The sequence below is a fragment of the Erithacus rubecula genome, assembly GCF_903797595.1.
Source record: "Erithacus rubecula genome assembly, chromosome: 1".
Taxonomy (NCBI): domain Eukaryota; kingdom Metazoa; phylum Chordata; class Aves; order Passeriformes; family Muscicapidae; genus Erithacus; species Erithacus rubecula.
Window position 1 is genome coordinate 29,182,626 of NC_136658.1, and position 13,118 is coordinate 29,195,743.

A 13,118-nucleotide genomic window follows, 5' to 3' on the forward strand; every position below is an offset into this window, starting at 1 on the left:
CTATCATTGTTGCTGTTGCAACAGCAATAACAAACAGATTTGAAGAAAGCTGAAAGCAGACACAGATTGTGCTCCCATCATCCCAGCACTGATTCAGTACATCTCATGCAATATTACAGTCCCTGCAAAAAATATAAGCCTGCACAACTACTTTCTTTAAAAGGGTCTCACCCTTTTAAATTTCTAGAGAAATTTGCCTTTCAAGATAAAATCCATGCAAAAGTTTTGCTTAATAATGCATACAGATGTTATTAAATTCCACAAAGTACTCAATGTATGTCCTAAAAGGTAAAAATTATGAAGACCATGTCTCATTTCCAGGTCTGAAAACTGCCAATAGAATATTCCAACTGTTAAGGCTGTTGTCCCTAAATGCAGTAAATACATTTGCATTTAGCCTCTGGTAATGGCAGGGGTGGACAGCTGGTCAGAGCAGGATGATAATAGTGCAAAGCTTGTTGGTCCAATTCCTGCACAAAGCATTCACTGAAGAGCTGAACTCGATGATCCTTGTGGGTCCCTTCCAATTCTGAATATTCTGTGCAACTTCACTGACCCACTGCCCTACAGCAGTTGCTGCATAATCTTGTACATTAGGCAGAGTTTAACAGCATCTAAAGCAATGACTCGCCAATTCCACAATAATCTGGATGACTTTAGGAGCAAAGTCAAGACTTAAACTTGCTTACAGTAGCAACTCTACACATGACTGACATTCAGCTGAGCCAGTGATGGAAACCCTTTAACTACTGGTATAAGAAAGTCAAACTTGTGTTCAGGCATTTTAACCAAAATATAGTACAAATGTATTTGCTTATCTTTTTCAGTTACTGTACTCTTCCTCCCTTCTTGCAAGCTGTCCCAGCACTGAGCCAGCAATAATTAGTGGGAAGTCAAAATTGGTCTTATCAATTCCCAGTCTCATCACTGCTTTTCTCCCCAGTCCCCAGTTATTTTAATGCTTGCTCAATTATTACCACCCCCTGCACAGCACTGCTGTGAGTACATCCAAACAACAGTACCTGCGTTCTGCACGCTCCTTCTTTTTTAAGACAACATCCAGATCTTGTAATTGTTCCTCTAATTTCTCACAGAGTAATTTCTAAAGGAAGGAAACACAGAATTAGTTTATTTCATAGCCACCTACTTTCACATTGAACTAACATTCAGACCCTTCATTCACTCAGTCTGTATCTGGAAGAAGTCTTGCTACACTGGAGGCTCCTCTCCAATGAAGAAGGCTTTACAATAAAGCCTGTCTTTTTAAAACATGAGCTCCACCCTCAAGTCAAGGTTGGATGAGACTTGGAGCAACCTGGTCTAGTGGAAGGTGTCCCTGCCCATGGCAAAGGAGGTTGGAACTAGATGAGTTCAGTGGACACTGCAGCAAAAAGCACAGATACCCTTTAGGATCATCTTCTTACCAAATACTCAAGGAGCTGTAAGCAAAAATTACTTTTAATTGACAAATTGTGCCTTAGTCCATGTTAATGCCCTCTTTATACTATTTCCAAGGATGCTCTTCACCCTTTTACACAGCTGTCATTTTTCATACTGAAGAGTACTTTAACAGCAACAGAACAAGGATATGCTATAAGTACAAGTGTAAAGAAAACATTCTTACATATTCAAAATTATCTCTACTGAAAAACACTCCTCAGAAGACAACTAAAAATCAACACCAAATAGAGCCATCTCACATCATGTCAAGGTCACTAGCTTACCAGGCAACACCCCTTTTGGCACAGAATTTCTCTAAAACCAAAGAAGTAGGGTGGGATCAGGCACATTTTTCTGAAAATGTGTACAAATGGTTTCCCACTAATTTAACAAGAGCAGCATCACACACTTTCTGCTTATCCTCCCAAGTACCAACCCTGCTTCTAACCTTGGAATACGAGTTCATACTTGTCTATTACTTGACTAGAACAACCCTGGCTTTCCCAGCAGAGTCAAACCATACCCTGAGATTCATCAGTAACAGCAGCTTTCTCTAAGCAGCTTCTGAGCAAATGTCTCTGAAGAAGGAATAGCACTTCAGAAACTGCTTCTTGCTCTGGCCACTGATCCATGCCTTGTTGCCTACTGCTTCTGTCTCCTGGATGATAACTTAAATCTTTAATTTGGGAAATATTAAGACATCGTATCTTTAATACTATACTAGTCTTATGATTTAATCAGAGATGGGAGATAATCAGTGTGACTGGAGATTCCCATCTAAAAATCAGCAACACACAATCACTCATCACTAGCAGAACAAAGAAAGAAAAAAATCACATCAAAATTCAGTTTTACTAATGGACAGGAGGGAAGATAAGCATCCTGCCATTCATCCCAGTCTATTTGTTAACAGACAAAAAAGATTATAGAAAGCACTTGTTAAAGCCCCAGTCAATGTCTACAGCCACAAGGAAAGCTGCAAAGAAGAGTGAAGTGCCACAGGAAGCGTACATGCTGGCAGGGCGGGCAGAACCACTCTCCATCAGGGATGATCATCAGCGGCGGGCGAAGGCAGGCTGTGTGATAGCCGCTGTCACAAGAGTCACACAGCAAAATCTGTGCAAACAAAACACTGCGTGAGTATCTTTCCCCATTCACATCTAACAAGCTCCAGAACTCTTCCCCAGCCAACACAGAAGTGTCTGGACTGTGCTATTAAAAGTTCATACATAGTTGGGTAAAATTTGATATCCCTTTTCATATACCTTGAGAACAAAGCTGGCATAAGCTGTGTGCATATCAACTGAAATATTTATCTCTGACTTCTAAAAGTCAAACTTTCTCTCAGTTATGCCAGGATATCTGCCTAACACCCAAGAGTGGGATTATATTTTGGATTCATATCAGGACTGCATATGATGATTTCCCAGGTTAACAGAGGAATTCATGGTGGTATCTATCACAAGTAAGAACCACGAGAAATAGACAAATCTTCTTGCGCTCTGTCTGGGATTTCACTGTACTCAGCCCTCAGGGTGAGATGCAGCTACATCCAATGAAGATGACTATGCAGCTATGTGGCTATATCATTGATGCCTTGGAAAGCAGACATCCCACTGCTGAGGTTCTTTTTAATGTTGCCCGCTCTGTATTCATTGCAACTGTAGGCACAACCTCAAAGCCTCACTCAGATTGATACTCAATGGCTAAGGTGTGTTAAATCTTGTAAAAGATGCCATTTTTGTTTTGGCAATCAGGAAAAATAACTTCCTTCTCTCCTTATTAAAGGTAATTCATCTACTCCTGAGTTTACCACTTAAAACCTAGAAAACCCTCTCCTACATATGGTCACTCCAATGGATGATGTGCCTTCAGGCATCATCAAAGCTAATCCACCAAATCTGACACAACAATCCCCAGAAGCTTTCCCCAAAAACCTACCAGCTCAGGATGATTGGGAAGGCCACACTTCTTGCAGGGCTCATCGTCATCAGCAGGTGGAGCTTCTTCTTCCTCTTCTTCCTCTTCTTCTTCCTCCTCCTCAGAGTTCTTTTCACTCTCAGAGTCCTCAGTCTCTTCATTACTTGAGTATTTCCACCTGCCACGAGTCCGCGTACCCGTCCACCGAACTTTGCTTCTCTATGAGACACCATTTCAAAGAAAAAAACACAAAGGAAGCCCACAGAGTTTCTTCACAGATCTTAAAAAAATATTTGTCTCCAGTGTGAGATATTTACTTCAGTCAGAACAGCTGCAGTAAATTTACAGCAGAGCATTTCAATGAACACACTGTCTTTCCAAGATCCTTAAAATGCAACCAGATAAAGTGAAAAAAAAATTGCATCTACATGCAGAAAGAATTTTTCAAATAAGATTTAAAGTAAGAAGACAAATTTTTCCACTCAGCCCCTTTTTTTCTATTTTGAGAAGGCTAACTTCATAGTGAACATGGTAAAATCCACACTTTCTGACTTTTTCATGATAACTTGCTTCAATCCAAAGAGAATCTTTTTTTTCTCCCACCTGTCCCCCAAAGAGCTTATGCATTTTATTTTACTTTAGAAAATGCATGTTTCTGAAATTAGATCACTGCACCTTAAGTACATAATTTCTATCTAGGTCTTCTTTCACATTTATACTTTTTCATTATTTTCTTAAGTGAAACATGGTTCAGTTTGTGCTTCTTTTTAGCTAATCAAAGGGGCATCTACACCATATTATGAATGAAAATATTTAATATATTACTAGCATATTTTGAATGAGAAAAAGGTTTCAATTAAAATTCAGAAGACTACTCTGAATTAAACTACTTGGTGCAACTAAGATATTTTAGATTAAAACAACATATCGAACAGAAAAAACTTTTATTCCCATTGACTGTTTCTCATACCCATCCTTCTCTCACAACTTATTGCTCCCTCCCCATAGACACTGAAAATGGAAAATAACTTTTCCAGCTTTTTCAACTCAAAACGTTTTCTAAATTTTTTGACTAAATTATTCACAGACCTGAATAAGATGAATAAATTAAATGCACAAAATATTCTATTTCTCCTGCAGGGTGGACTCATACCAAAGCAGCATTTGTCATATTGGTAAAATTTTGCTTCAGGTTCTTAACAGCAGTTTCTACCTGTTTACAGATTTTACTGTTCCCTAAGCTTTAGCAGCAAAGGTACTTCAAATCCATGATAGTTTAAGCTTAGGCTACAGATTAATCATACAAGAGACAACTTCAAATTGGGTTTTTATAAGACCCATCTTTAAGAAGAAAAGGAGCCCCAAGATATAAAGTAAACTATTAAAGATCCTGGTATTCTTCATCCTGTTTAAATGACAGAAGCTTAACAGTCTCACACTTCTTCCTCTATCATAATTATTTTAAAATCTCTTTAGAAAAGTACACATCTTTAGATCTCTTGATCTTTCACAAATAGAGATCAACTTAAAACAGTTTAAAACACCTGTAACAGCAGTACTTCAAAATTCTAATGACTTTCAGGACATAAAATCACTCTCACATGCTTTCTTTTTAAATTAACATCTTTAAATGAAAAATTCATTTTTCATTTCTCCATGCATGTGACAGAATTTTTCAGTGTAGATGTTACCATTCACTGACAAATCAACTATTTGTTCATTTTATTAAGCTTATCCAACACAGCAGTATGTGAAAGAAACTTGCTAAATGAGTGAATACTTTGGGAAAACTGTATCAGTCAAAAATATGTTGCACTGGAAAATTAATAGGATTTTAGAAATTGATATAAAAAAAGTGCACTTAAAAATACAAACTTCTTATTCCTCTTTTTTTTTTGTGCTGCATATCCAGAGAAAACGGAAGATAAATAAATAAAGGATTATTTATAAATATATAGTCATAGCAGCACACCATATAAAATGTATGTTTAACCTTCTGTGATATGTACCTCACTAACTTTTAAAGATCTATTCTGCATAAACAGAAGTTTCTACTAAAATACATTAAAATGTGTATCATATATGTGAGAAAAGCTAAGTTATATCATGAATTCACCATAACAATATCTTTAGCTCCATTAAGAAACAGAAGTTATATTTTTATTCTTCCCCATTTGTTGGTTTTCTTTCAGCTTATGATCATTCTGACTAACCAGACACCAACAAGTATCCATCTAGTAAATCCAGAGGGGCTACAAGTCTCTATTCAGCCACAAAGCCAGAAGACTCACATCTGATCGTGCCATTTTTTTAGAAGAATTCACTCAGGTTGATTTGAGTGATATATTTTATAAACTGTCAAAGTTTATAAGAAGTCAACAGACATTAGCACTCTCCTAGGGGGCGTTTTTAAATTGGTTGAATCCACTAACTGTATTGCAAAGCAAGTTTCTTGCAAAAGCTGACCAAAGGAACATAATCCTCAGGATTCCTATGTAAGAGCATATTCTCCTTATAGATAAGACTGGGGGTTTTCTTTACTCCCAAATAATAAAAATGTATTTACCTTGTTAACTTTAGAATTCGTCTCCTTCTCCTGTTTTTTTCTATCTTCTTTCCGTTCTGGTTTTTGTGCTGCTGCAGGTTTCTCCTCTTCCTCTTCAGGTCTCTTCTTCTCAGGCTTCTGATCCCGAGTCTCCACAACTTTTGGAGTAGGTTTGGATATTCTTGGTGACCGCCTCAGCGTGCGGCCAATGCTGACCTCTTCTGGTGGTGGTTCTGTCTTTCGCTTCCGACTAGAGATCCTGATTGTTAATTTAATTCCTTCTTTTTGTCTTTCAGAAGTTATTTCTTTATTCTCTGTTGCACAGGTTTCTTCTTCAGAAACTAGCTTATATTTAAATTTGCTTTTAGGTTCGGGAGATTCCTTTTTACTCTCTGAGGAATCCTCAGGATTAGATGCATGAGCATTGTCTAATTTATCTGGCTCTGTTTTGGCAGCTTCTGGCTCTTCCTCTTGTTTTTCAGGGCTGGATTTTTCTTCTACTTTGCTCTCCTCAGGTAGAGCCATTTTACTGTCGGAGTCCTCCTTTTCCAAAACAGGCTTCTCTACTGTAACAGGTGAAGTGGATGTAGGAGGTATCTCAGCAGCTTTTGGAGAGTTGTTTCTCTCCTCAGGCTCATCTTTACTTTTCAAAGTCTCTTCATCAGTCAGTGCAAGCTTAGGCAGTTCTGCAGGAGCAGATGCATTTGGGGACACCTCTAGCTTCTCTGAACATTCTTTGGGTGGTGGCAGGCTGTCGTTTTCGAGATCAGTGGCTTGTTTCTCTTCAGTTGTTTTGGCACAGTCTTCAGAGTTTGAAGACTCTTCTGCTACTGTAGCTGTGCTGTCAAGGGACTCTTTTTCCACAGGACTAGATTCCTCCTTTGAAGGCACTTTCTGATTAGAAACCTCAGAGACCACAGCCCCAGTCTCTTTCAGCACAGTTACCGCATTTTTCTCAATCTCGCATGTTTTTATAATTTTACTAACAGAATTTAGGGAGTCTGATACTTTTTCTCCACTTTTTCCATTTTTCTCTTTTAATGAGGTGTTGTCTTCCACGGCACTAGCAGAGTGTTCTGACTTACTGTTCTGTATGACACTCGGGGTTATTTTTTCACAGCTAAGCTCTCCATTTACTAGCACTTTCCCATCAGGACATAGAGCAGTAATGGTAGGGACTCTCTTAAAAGCTTCTTCTTCTGGTTTCCCTTCTTCCTTCAAGACATCCTTTGTTGGAGTAACACATTTGCAGAGGGGCCCTTTTATTGGACTGTCATAGTCATCTGTCAGTTTAATCTCTCGCTTTTTAAGTGGTATTTTCGCCTGTTGGTCATTTTTAAGTTTTTCACTTTCTTCCACAGATTTCTCCACAATTTCCTGTGGAGTTTTGACATTAACACAAAATTCTAACCTCTCTGGCTCATGAACCGCTATTTTGTCCATACAGCTTTTTACTTCTTTTAAGTCTTTGGGTTCTGTTTTGTTTTCCTTCACCTCTACTTTAACAGGCTTGACATTTTCCTTAAAGGAATCACTTTCTTCCTTGACAGTTTGCTTTTCTTCACTGTGTTCTGAAAGTTTCTCTAATTTCACTATTACTGGCAATTTTATAATTTCTTTTTCTTCCACTTTCTCAATTTTAAGCGCATTTTCGTCCTCTTTGACCACAGGAGGAGGAAGGCTTTCCGATTGCACTGGCTGTTCCTCTACATCCTCTTTTTCTTCTTTGATTTTCAATTGATTTTCTGTTGGCAGAGAAAAACAGCTAAGAAACAACCAAGGGACCTACAGGATTGTGAAGAACTTCACCAAAACAGAGGCCTACCTAAAAAACCCAAAAGCCCAAGTCTCATACAAAGGACTCTTCTCTCACTGAATTAGTAGAAATCTGGCTTGTCTAAGACTATCATTAAATAAGTGGGCTGGCAATTTTTAGCTATAGAACCACTATTCAGTCTAGTTATACACCAAGATAAACCTAAATTTCAGAAGTCAGTAGCAGAACCCTAGATTTATACTTCTTTCAACACACATCTCATCCCTTCTTCAGCACTGTCACAATAGTTCCAAAGGATACATAAAACCTAGGCAGAGGCATGAAATCTCACTTGAGTCTCTAGACTATTTCAGAAAACAGAACATAGTGTAATGTTCCATGGCCTTCAAGAGAAACTCCTCAGAGAAATGAGTCTCTTGTTTGTACATGCTTTTATTTCAGGATATACTTAACTATTGTATTCCAACAGTTCAGAGAAAAGACATTCAGCATTATGGCTTATGGAGAAATTCATCCAGCTTCTCCAGGCAATGACTACATCTCCTACAGGGAGATAATATTCTACAGGCACTTCATCTGCTGTTTTTAAAACAAGCAATGAATAGTAGCATATATCAGGAAACCTGCAGAGCTTAAAGAATCAGGTTATTCCACTTGCTAAATCAGTTTTAGACCATTAGGGCTTGAAGTACAGTTCCAGCATTTTGAATAAACCATACACCTATTTTGTCACTATGCACTTCAGCTTGTAATTTATTTTTACCATGGCCTCTTAATACTTCAGGTTTTTGTATTTTACCAACCTTTTTGTGTGACCCAGAAACAGAACTAATTAGAAAAAGCAAATACAATAGCACTGCATATACCAGAACAGCAGCTCACGCCATCTGGAAGATGCTTTTGTGCCACAACTGCAAACAAAATTTTTTTTTTTTGTCCTTCTACCTCACCCCTCTCCAATTGAGCTAATGCAGGTTTTTTTGCACGATGAGAGCTTTAGAAAGTGATTAAAAAAAAAAACAGAGGAAAGGGCATGACAGCTAACAATCACATCAAAGAAATTAAACGTTTTAGAAAAGAACAGTGAGAAAGAATTCACAGATCTTGTATTTTCAAATACAAGGCATGTGTCCATATAAATCCCAGTATCAGTACAGTAAAGATACATCTCTAAGGCTCCAGAAGTTGTAAGGTGCTTTAGAGGTGCACATTTTGAAGGCTCAAGGCTGGCTTTCCCCCCTTCATAGAAGGGATCCCTACTCAGAGCTCCTGTAAGTGCCTCTGCCAAGATATCTGTCGGTAACAGTGAGAATAAGGTATTTTTTCTGTATCCAAATCTTCCACTCCTCCTTTATTTCTGTCTGTCTAAACTTTGTTCAGCCATTTCTTCCCATCACCTACTGCCTTCTCCTAAACTTAAGGATCACCAGAATCCCAAAACGTCTCCATATCAAAAATCAGCAAATGTTCTCTAGATTAACTCCCTGAACTAATCCCAAAACATATCACATATACACAAAATGACTCAGTCAACACACAAGCTCTCCTAATGCTACCAGAGTCAATCAGTCAGGCCAGTAAACATTTAAGCATTGGGTTAGGTTACATGTATTTGCATGTACTAATTTAATGATATGTGGAAAATGGCCAAAGCCAACAAGTGCCAGGTCTTCCAGCATGTTTTCCCTACATCTTAGTAGGGCTTTCAGTACAATCCCTGGACTACCAGGAAGAAATACTACAGTTTTTCAACTGAAAGGCTTTAAAGAATGTTCTGTGAATACACTGACTGCACTCAAATCACTGCAAATGTAAATAATTTCCTTATTCATTACATACATGGGACATGGACCTGTAGGAGTGAGGCCATGAGGATGCTCAGAGGGCTGGGGCACGTGTGCTATGGACACAGGCTGAGAGACTGGATGTTCAGCCTGGAGAAGAACTGGAAAGACATAGCATCTCCCAGTACTTACAGGGGTCTTACAACACTTTTGACAAGGCCATGGAATGACAGGACAAAGGGGATGGACTTTAAACTAAGTGAAGGGAGATTTAGATTAGATATTGGGAAAAAACTCTTCACCATGAGGGTGGTGAGGCACAGGTTGCCCAGCAAAGTTGTAGCTGCTCCATCCCTGGAAGTGTTCAAGGCCAGGCTGGATGGGGCTCTGAGCAAACTGATCCAGTAGAAGATGCTCCTGCTCATGTCAGGGAGGTTGGACTAGATGGCCTTTAAATGTCCCTTCTAACCCAAATTATTCTGCAACTAGTGCCTAGAGGGGTTTTTACACCAACACACAGACTAATGCAAGTACTGAGCCACATGAGTGTGCCACAGGATTTGGGGAATCATCTACAGTAGGGACATTTAAAATGTTTTCAAATGGCTACTCCTGAATTCAACATAAAGCAAAATGATATTTGAAGAAGAGATCTCGATCAGTTGGCTTGACTGAGACAAAAGCACTATCAGTACATGGAACTAAATCTGCAGTGTTGGTAACTGTGCAGGTTGTGTTGGCACTTGCATGCAGAGTTAGATACTGGAAATGCCTTGGACTGAAAGAGAATTCTGCTGGGTTTTGTCAAGATTTACTGCCATTTCTACAATCATCTCTTAGTACTTTCACAACAACTCTAATTTTATCTAAATCTTTATTTATTTCTTCTGTTCTACACTGCTTGTTGCAAAGAAAGGGACTGGAATAGTAATTCCTTCTCTCTGATACTCAAACCAAGACAAGCCTTGGCTAGTTCCACTTATCCAATTAATTTCTACACATTTACAAAAACACCTACTAACACACTGGAATACTTAAATTTTGTTTCTGACTGTAAAAATATTATCCTGTATTTTAAAAAAATAATAAAACCAAGTAGTAAAAGTGGAGTAAAATTACTCAGGATAACAAGCTTCTAGTTCTTTATGACCTGAAAGAATAACAGATTCTTAAAAAGTCAAATACTCCAGGCTGACTGATACTTAGCAAAACCAATGCACGAACCAACAAGTCAGGCAAGTTACTAAATACATGCAATGGCATAATAAGGAAGGAAAAAGGTTCTTAGCTTTGATCTTGGAGATCTTTGCCAATCTAAATAATTCTGTGATTTTAATAACAACAATATAGTGGAGGCAGATAAGGACAGCCTCATTTCTACAATGTTTTAGCATTTTAAATGGTTTTAACTTGAGCTCATCTTCTTGAAATATCGTGTCAACTGTGAAACATTTGAGGAAATAACCTATATTGTTCTGATTCTAACTCAAAAGAAAGAATAAACATCACACCCAATACTGTCTTGATTTCAATCATGCCATTGCACAAGCAGATTTTTTCTTTTTCAGATTTTAATGTTGCTAAAACAGGAGTAGTTTGGCAGTAGTTCAATGTCCCATAAAAACATACAAAAATGAGCATTTACAATATTATACAAAATGTACACCAAAAACAAAACTGAGAAAACATTTTTACACAGCTCTCTTCCTATAAATAAATGTTTGAGATTAAATATGTACTGAAAAACCTCCAAATATATTCAGAATTTTAAAATATTCAAATTTACTTGATTCATGATTTTTTAAGTCCTAATCTAACACAGTAACTTTCTGTGAAGCTGCAGTTCTAACACTGCCACTGCAAAACAAAGTTTGAGAAAAGAAGGCAGAAAACCTTGTGGGGCTGCTTCTTCACCCTTTTTGGTGTCTTCATCTTCTATGCTTGGACTTTCACGTGATGAATTCTCCTGCTGAGAATTGTTGTTTTTCAACAGAGCGGGATCAATTTGTGCTTTCAAGAGCTCAAGGGTCTCAGCAAGCTCATTGCGGTTTCTAGAAGAGAAAAACACACTGTCTGATAAGCCACTTACTTACCCCAAAGGGATTAATAAAGAATAAACAAATATTATCTGCTTAAATGAATTAAGTGAAATGCTTGTCCCCACCAGTGGCTGCACCTTTGCAGTCAGAAACCTTTCAATTTATCCATACCAGAATAAAATTATGTATTTGGAAGAAGCTTATCTACTTATCTATCTTAACTCAATTCCTGTTGGGTCTGGATCCAAGCTGCTACTATTATTCTGTTATTTATTATCCTCTCATTAACCATCCCTGATTATTCTTTTCTATTTCTTTTTTTCTTCCTCAGAGAACAAGCTACAGCTCTCTGCTCAGGCACCAAAGAAGCAACCATATCACTTGAGTGAAATTTTCAAAAGTAAACAGCAAATTAATTTAGATACTTTTTGCAAGTGCTTACTCTAAGCACACACAACAAACAACACCAAGCTGTCTAGAAAACTACATCAACTCAAGTTATGACAGCAAAAAACGTGGGTGCACATCTGTATGAGTGTGAATCACAGTGCACCATAATTCCTTATTTAAACTGCACATCCAACTACTAAAAAACCACCTCTGTTTATAAAGGAGCCATAATTGAACAGTCATTTCTTTCTTAATGGACTAGAATAACAAGGCGCTCGCATCTGTTTTTCAAAGTCAATGCTCAGCAATTTGTTTTCCCCAGGTTTACAGAAAGAAAGTAAACCTGCAACAAACCCAAAATCTGAGTCTCATGGGTTTTAAAAACATTTCAGATTTCTTAATGCATCTCTGTGGGTTTCTGCTGTGAGTGTGGAGTGTTAGAACCTTCCCAGCAGAACCATGGTTTCTCTTCTTCTGGCAATGAGTTTTGGAGTCTACAGTGCATGGAAGAGATGAATGATGCATGGATCAGCTCTCAATCTGTTTGTTTGAATATATTTTCATTATTCCCCCACAGCAGCTGTCTACATGTAACTCATAGTAATACTTACTCTATGTCCCACTGATAATGGTTTAAACAGTTTTGTATGACTCCCTCTGTTATTGATGTCATGGCAGTGTAAATAACCTGCAGATAGTTCGGATTGGAAGGGACCACCAAAGACAACTCAGTTCCAACTTCCCTGCCATGAACATCTTCTACAAAACCAAGTTGCTATGGAGCAACTATCATATCTGGCCTTGAACACTTTCTGGAATGGGGCAGCCACAGTTTCTCTGAGCCACCTGCGCTGCTGCCTCATCACTCTTGCAGAATTTCTCTGTAATATCAAATCTAAACCTGCTCTGTCAGTTCAAAGCCATTCCCCCTTGTCCTGTCACTACATGCTTCTGTAACAAATCCCTCTCCCCTTGTCCTCAGCTCTTTAGGTACTTGAAAGATCTGAGTTCTCTCTAGATCCTTTTCTTCTCCTGGCCAGACAATCTCAAGTCTCCCAGTCAGTCTTCATAGGAGAAATTCTCCAGCTGTCTGAGCATCTCCATGGCCTCCTCTGGATTCCCTCCAGCATGAGTAATTGCAATGTAATTTCCTCAAGAACAAATCTGTCCACTTGTAGCTTTCCTAACAAAACTGAAGTCAAAGAATCAAGAGTCTATTTTCT

At 38.2% G+C, this 13,118-nt stretch overlaps 1 protein-coding gene across 3 annotated transcripts in view; it reads right to left on the reverse strand.

Annotated features, from left to right (window-relative positions):
* RSF1 (remodeling and spacing factor 1) overlaps positions 1 to 13,118 on the reverse strand; it is a 59,908-nt gene that overhangs the window by 16,115 nt on the left and 30,675 nt on the right. For all 3 annotated transcript variants that reach the window (XM_079315023.1, XM_079315022.1, XM_079315024.1), the window contains 5 exons: positions 11,360 to 11,517; positions 5,927 to 7,650; positions 3,382 to 3,579; positions 2,452 to 2,556; positions 1,023 to 1,102 (listed from right to left, as the gene is read on the reverse strand). In XM_079315023.1, the coding sequence (XP_079171149.1) occupies positions 1,023 to 1,102; positions 2,452 to 2,556; positions 3,382 to 3,579; positions 5,927 to 7,650; positions 11,360 to 11,517 (2,265 nt within the window). The remainder of the gene's footprint in view (positions 1 to 1,022; positions 1,103 to 2,451; positions 2,557 to 3,381; positions 3,580 to 5,926; positions 7,651 to 11,359; positions 11,518 to 13,118) is intronic.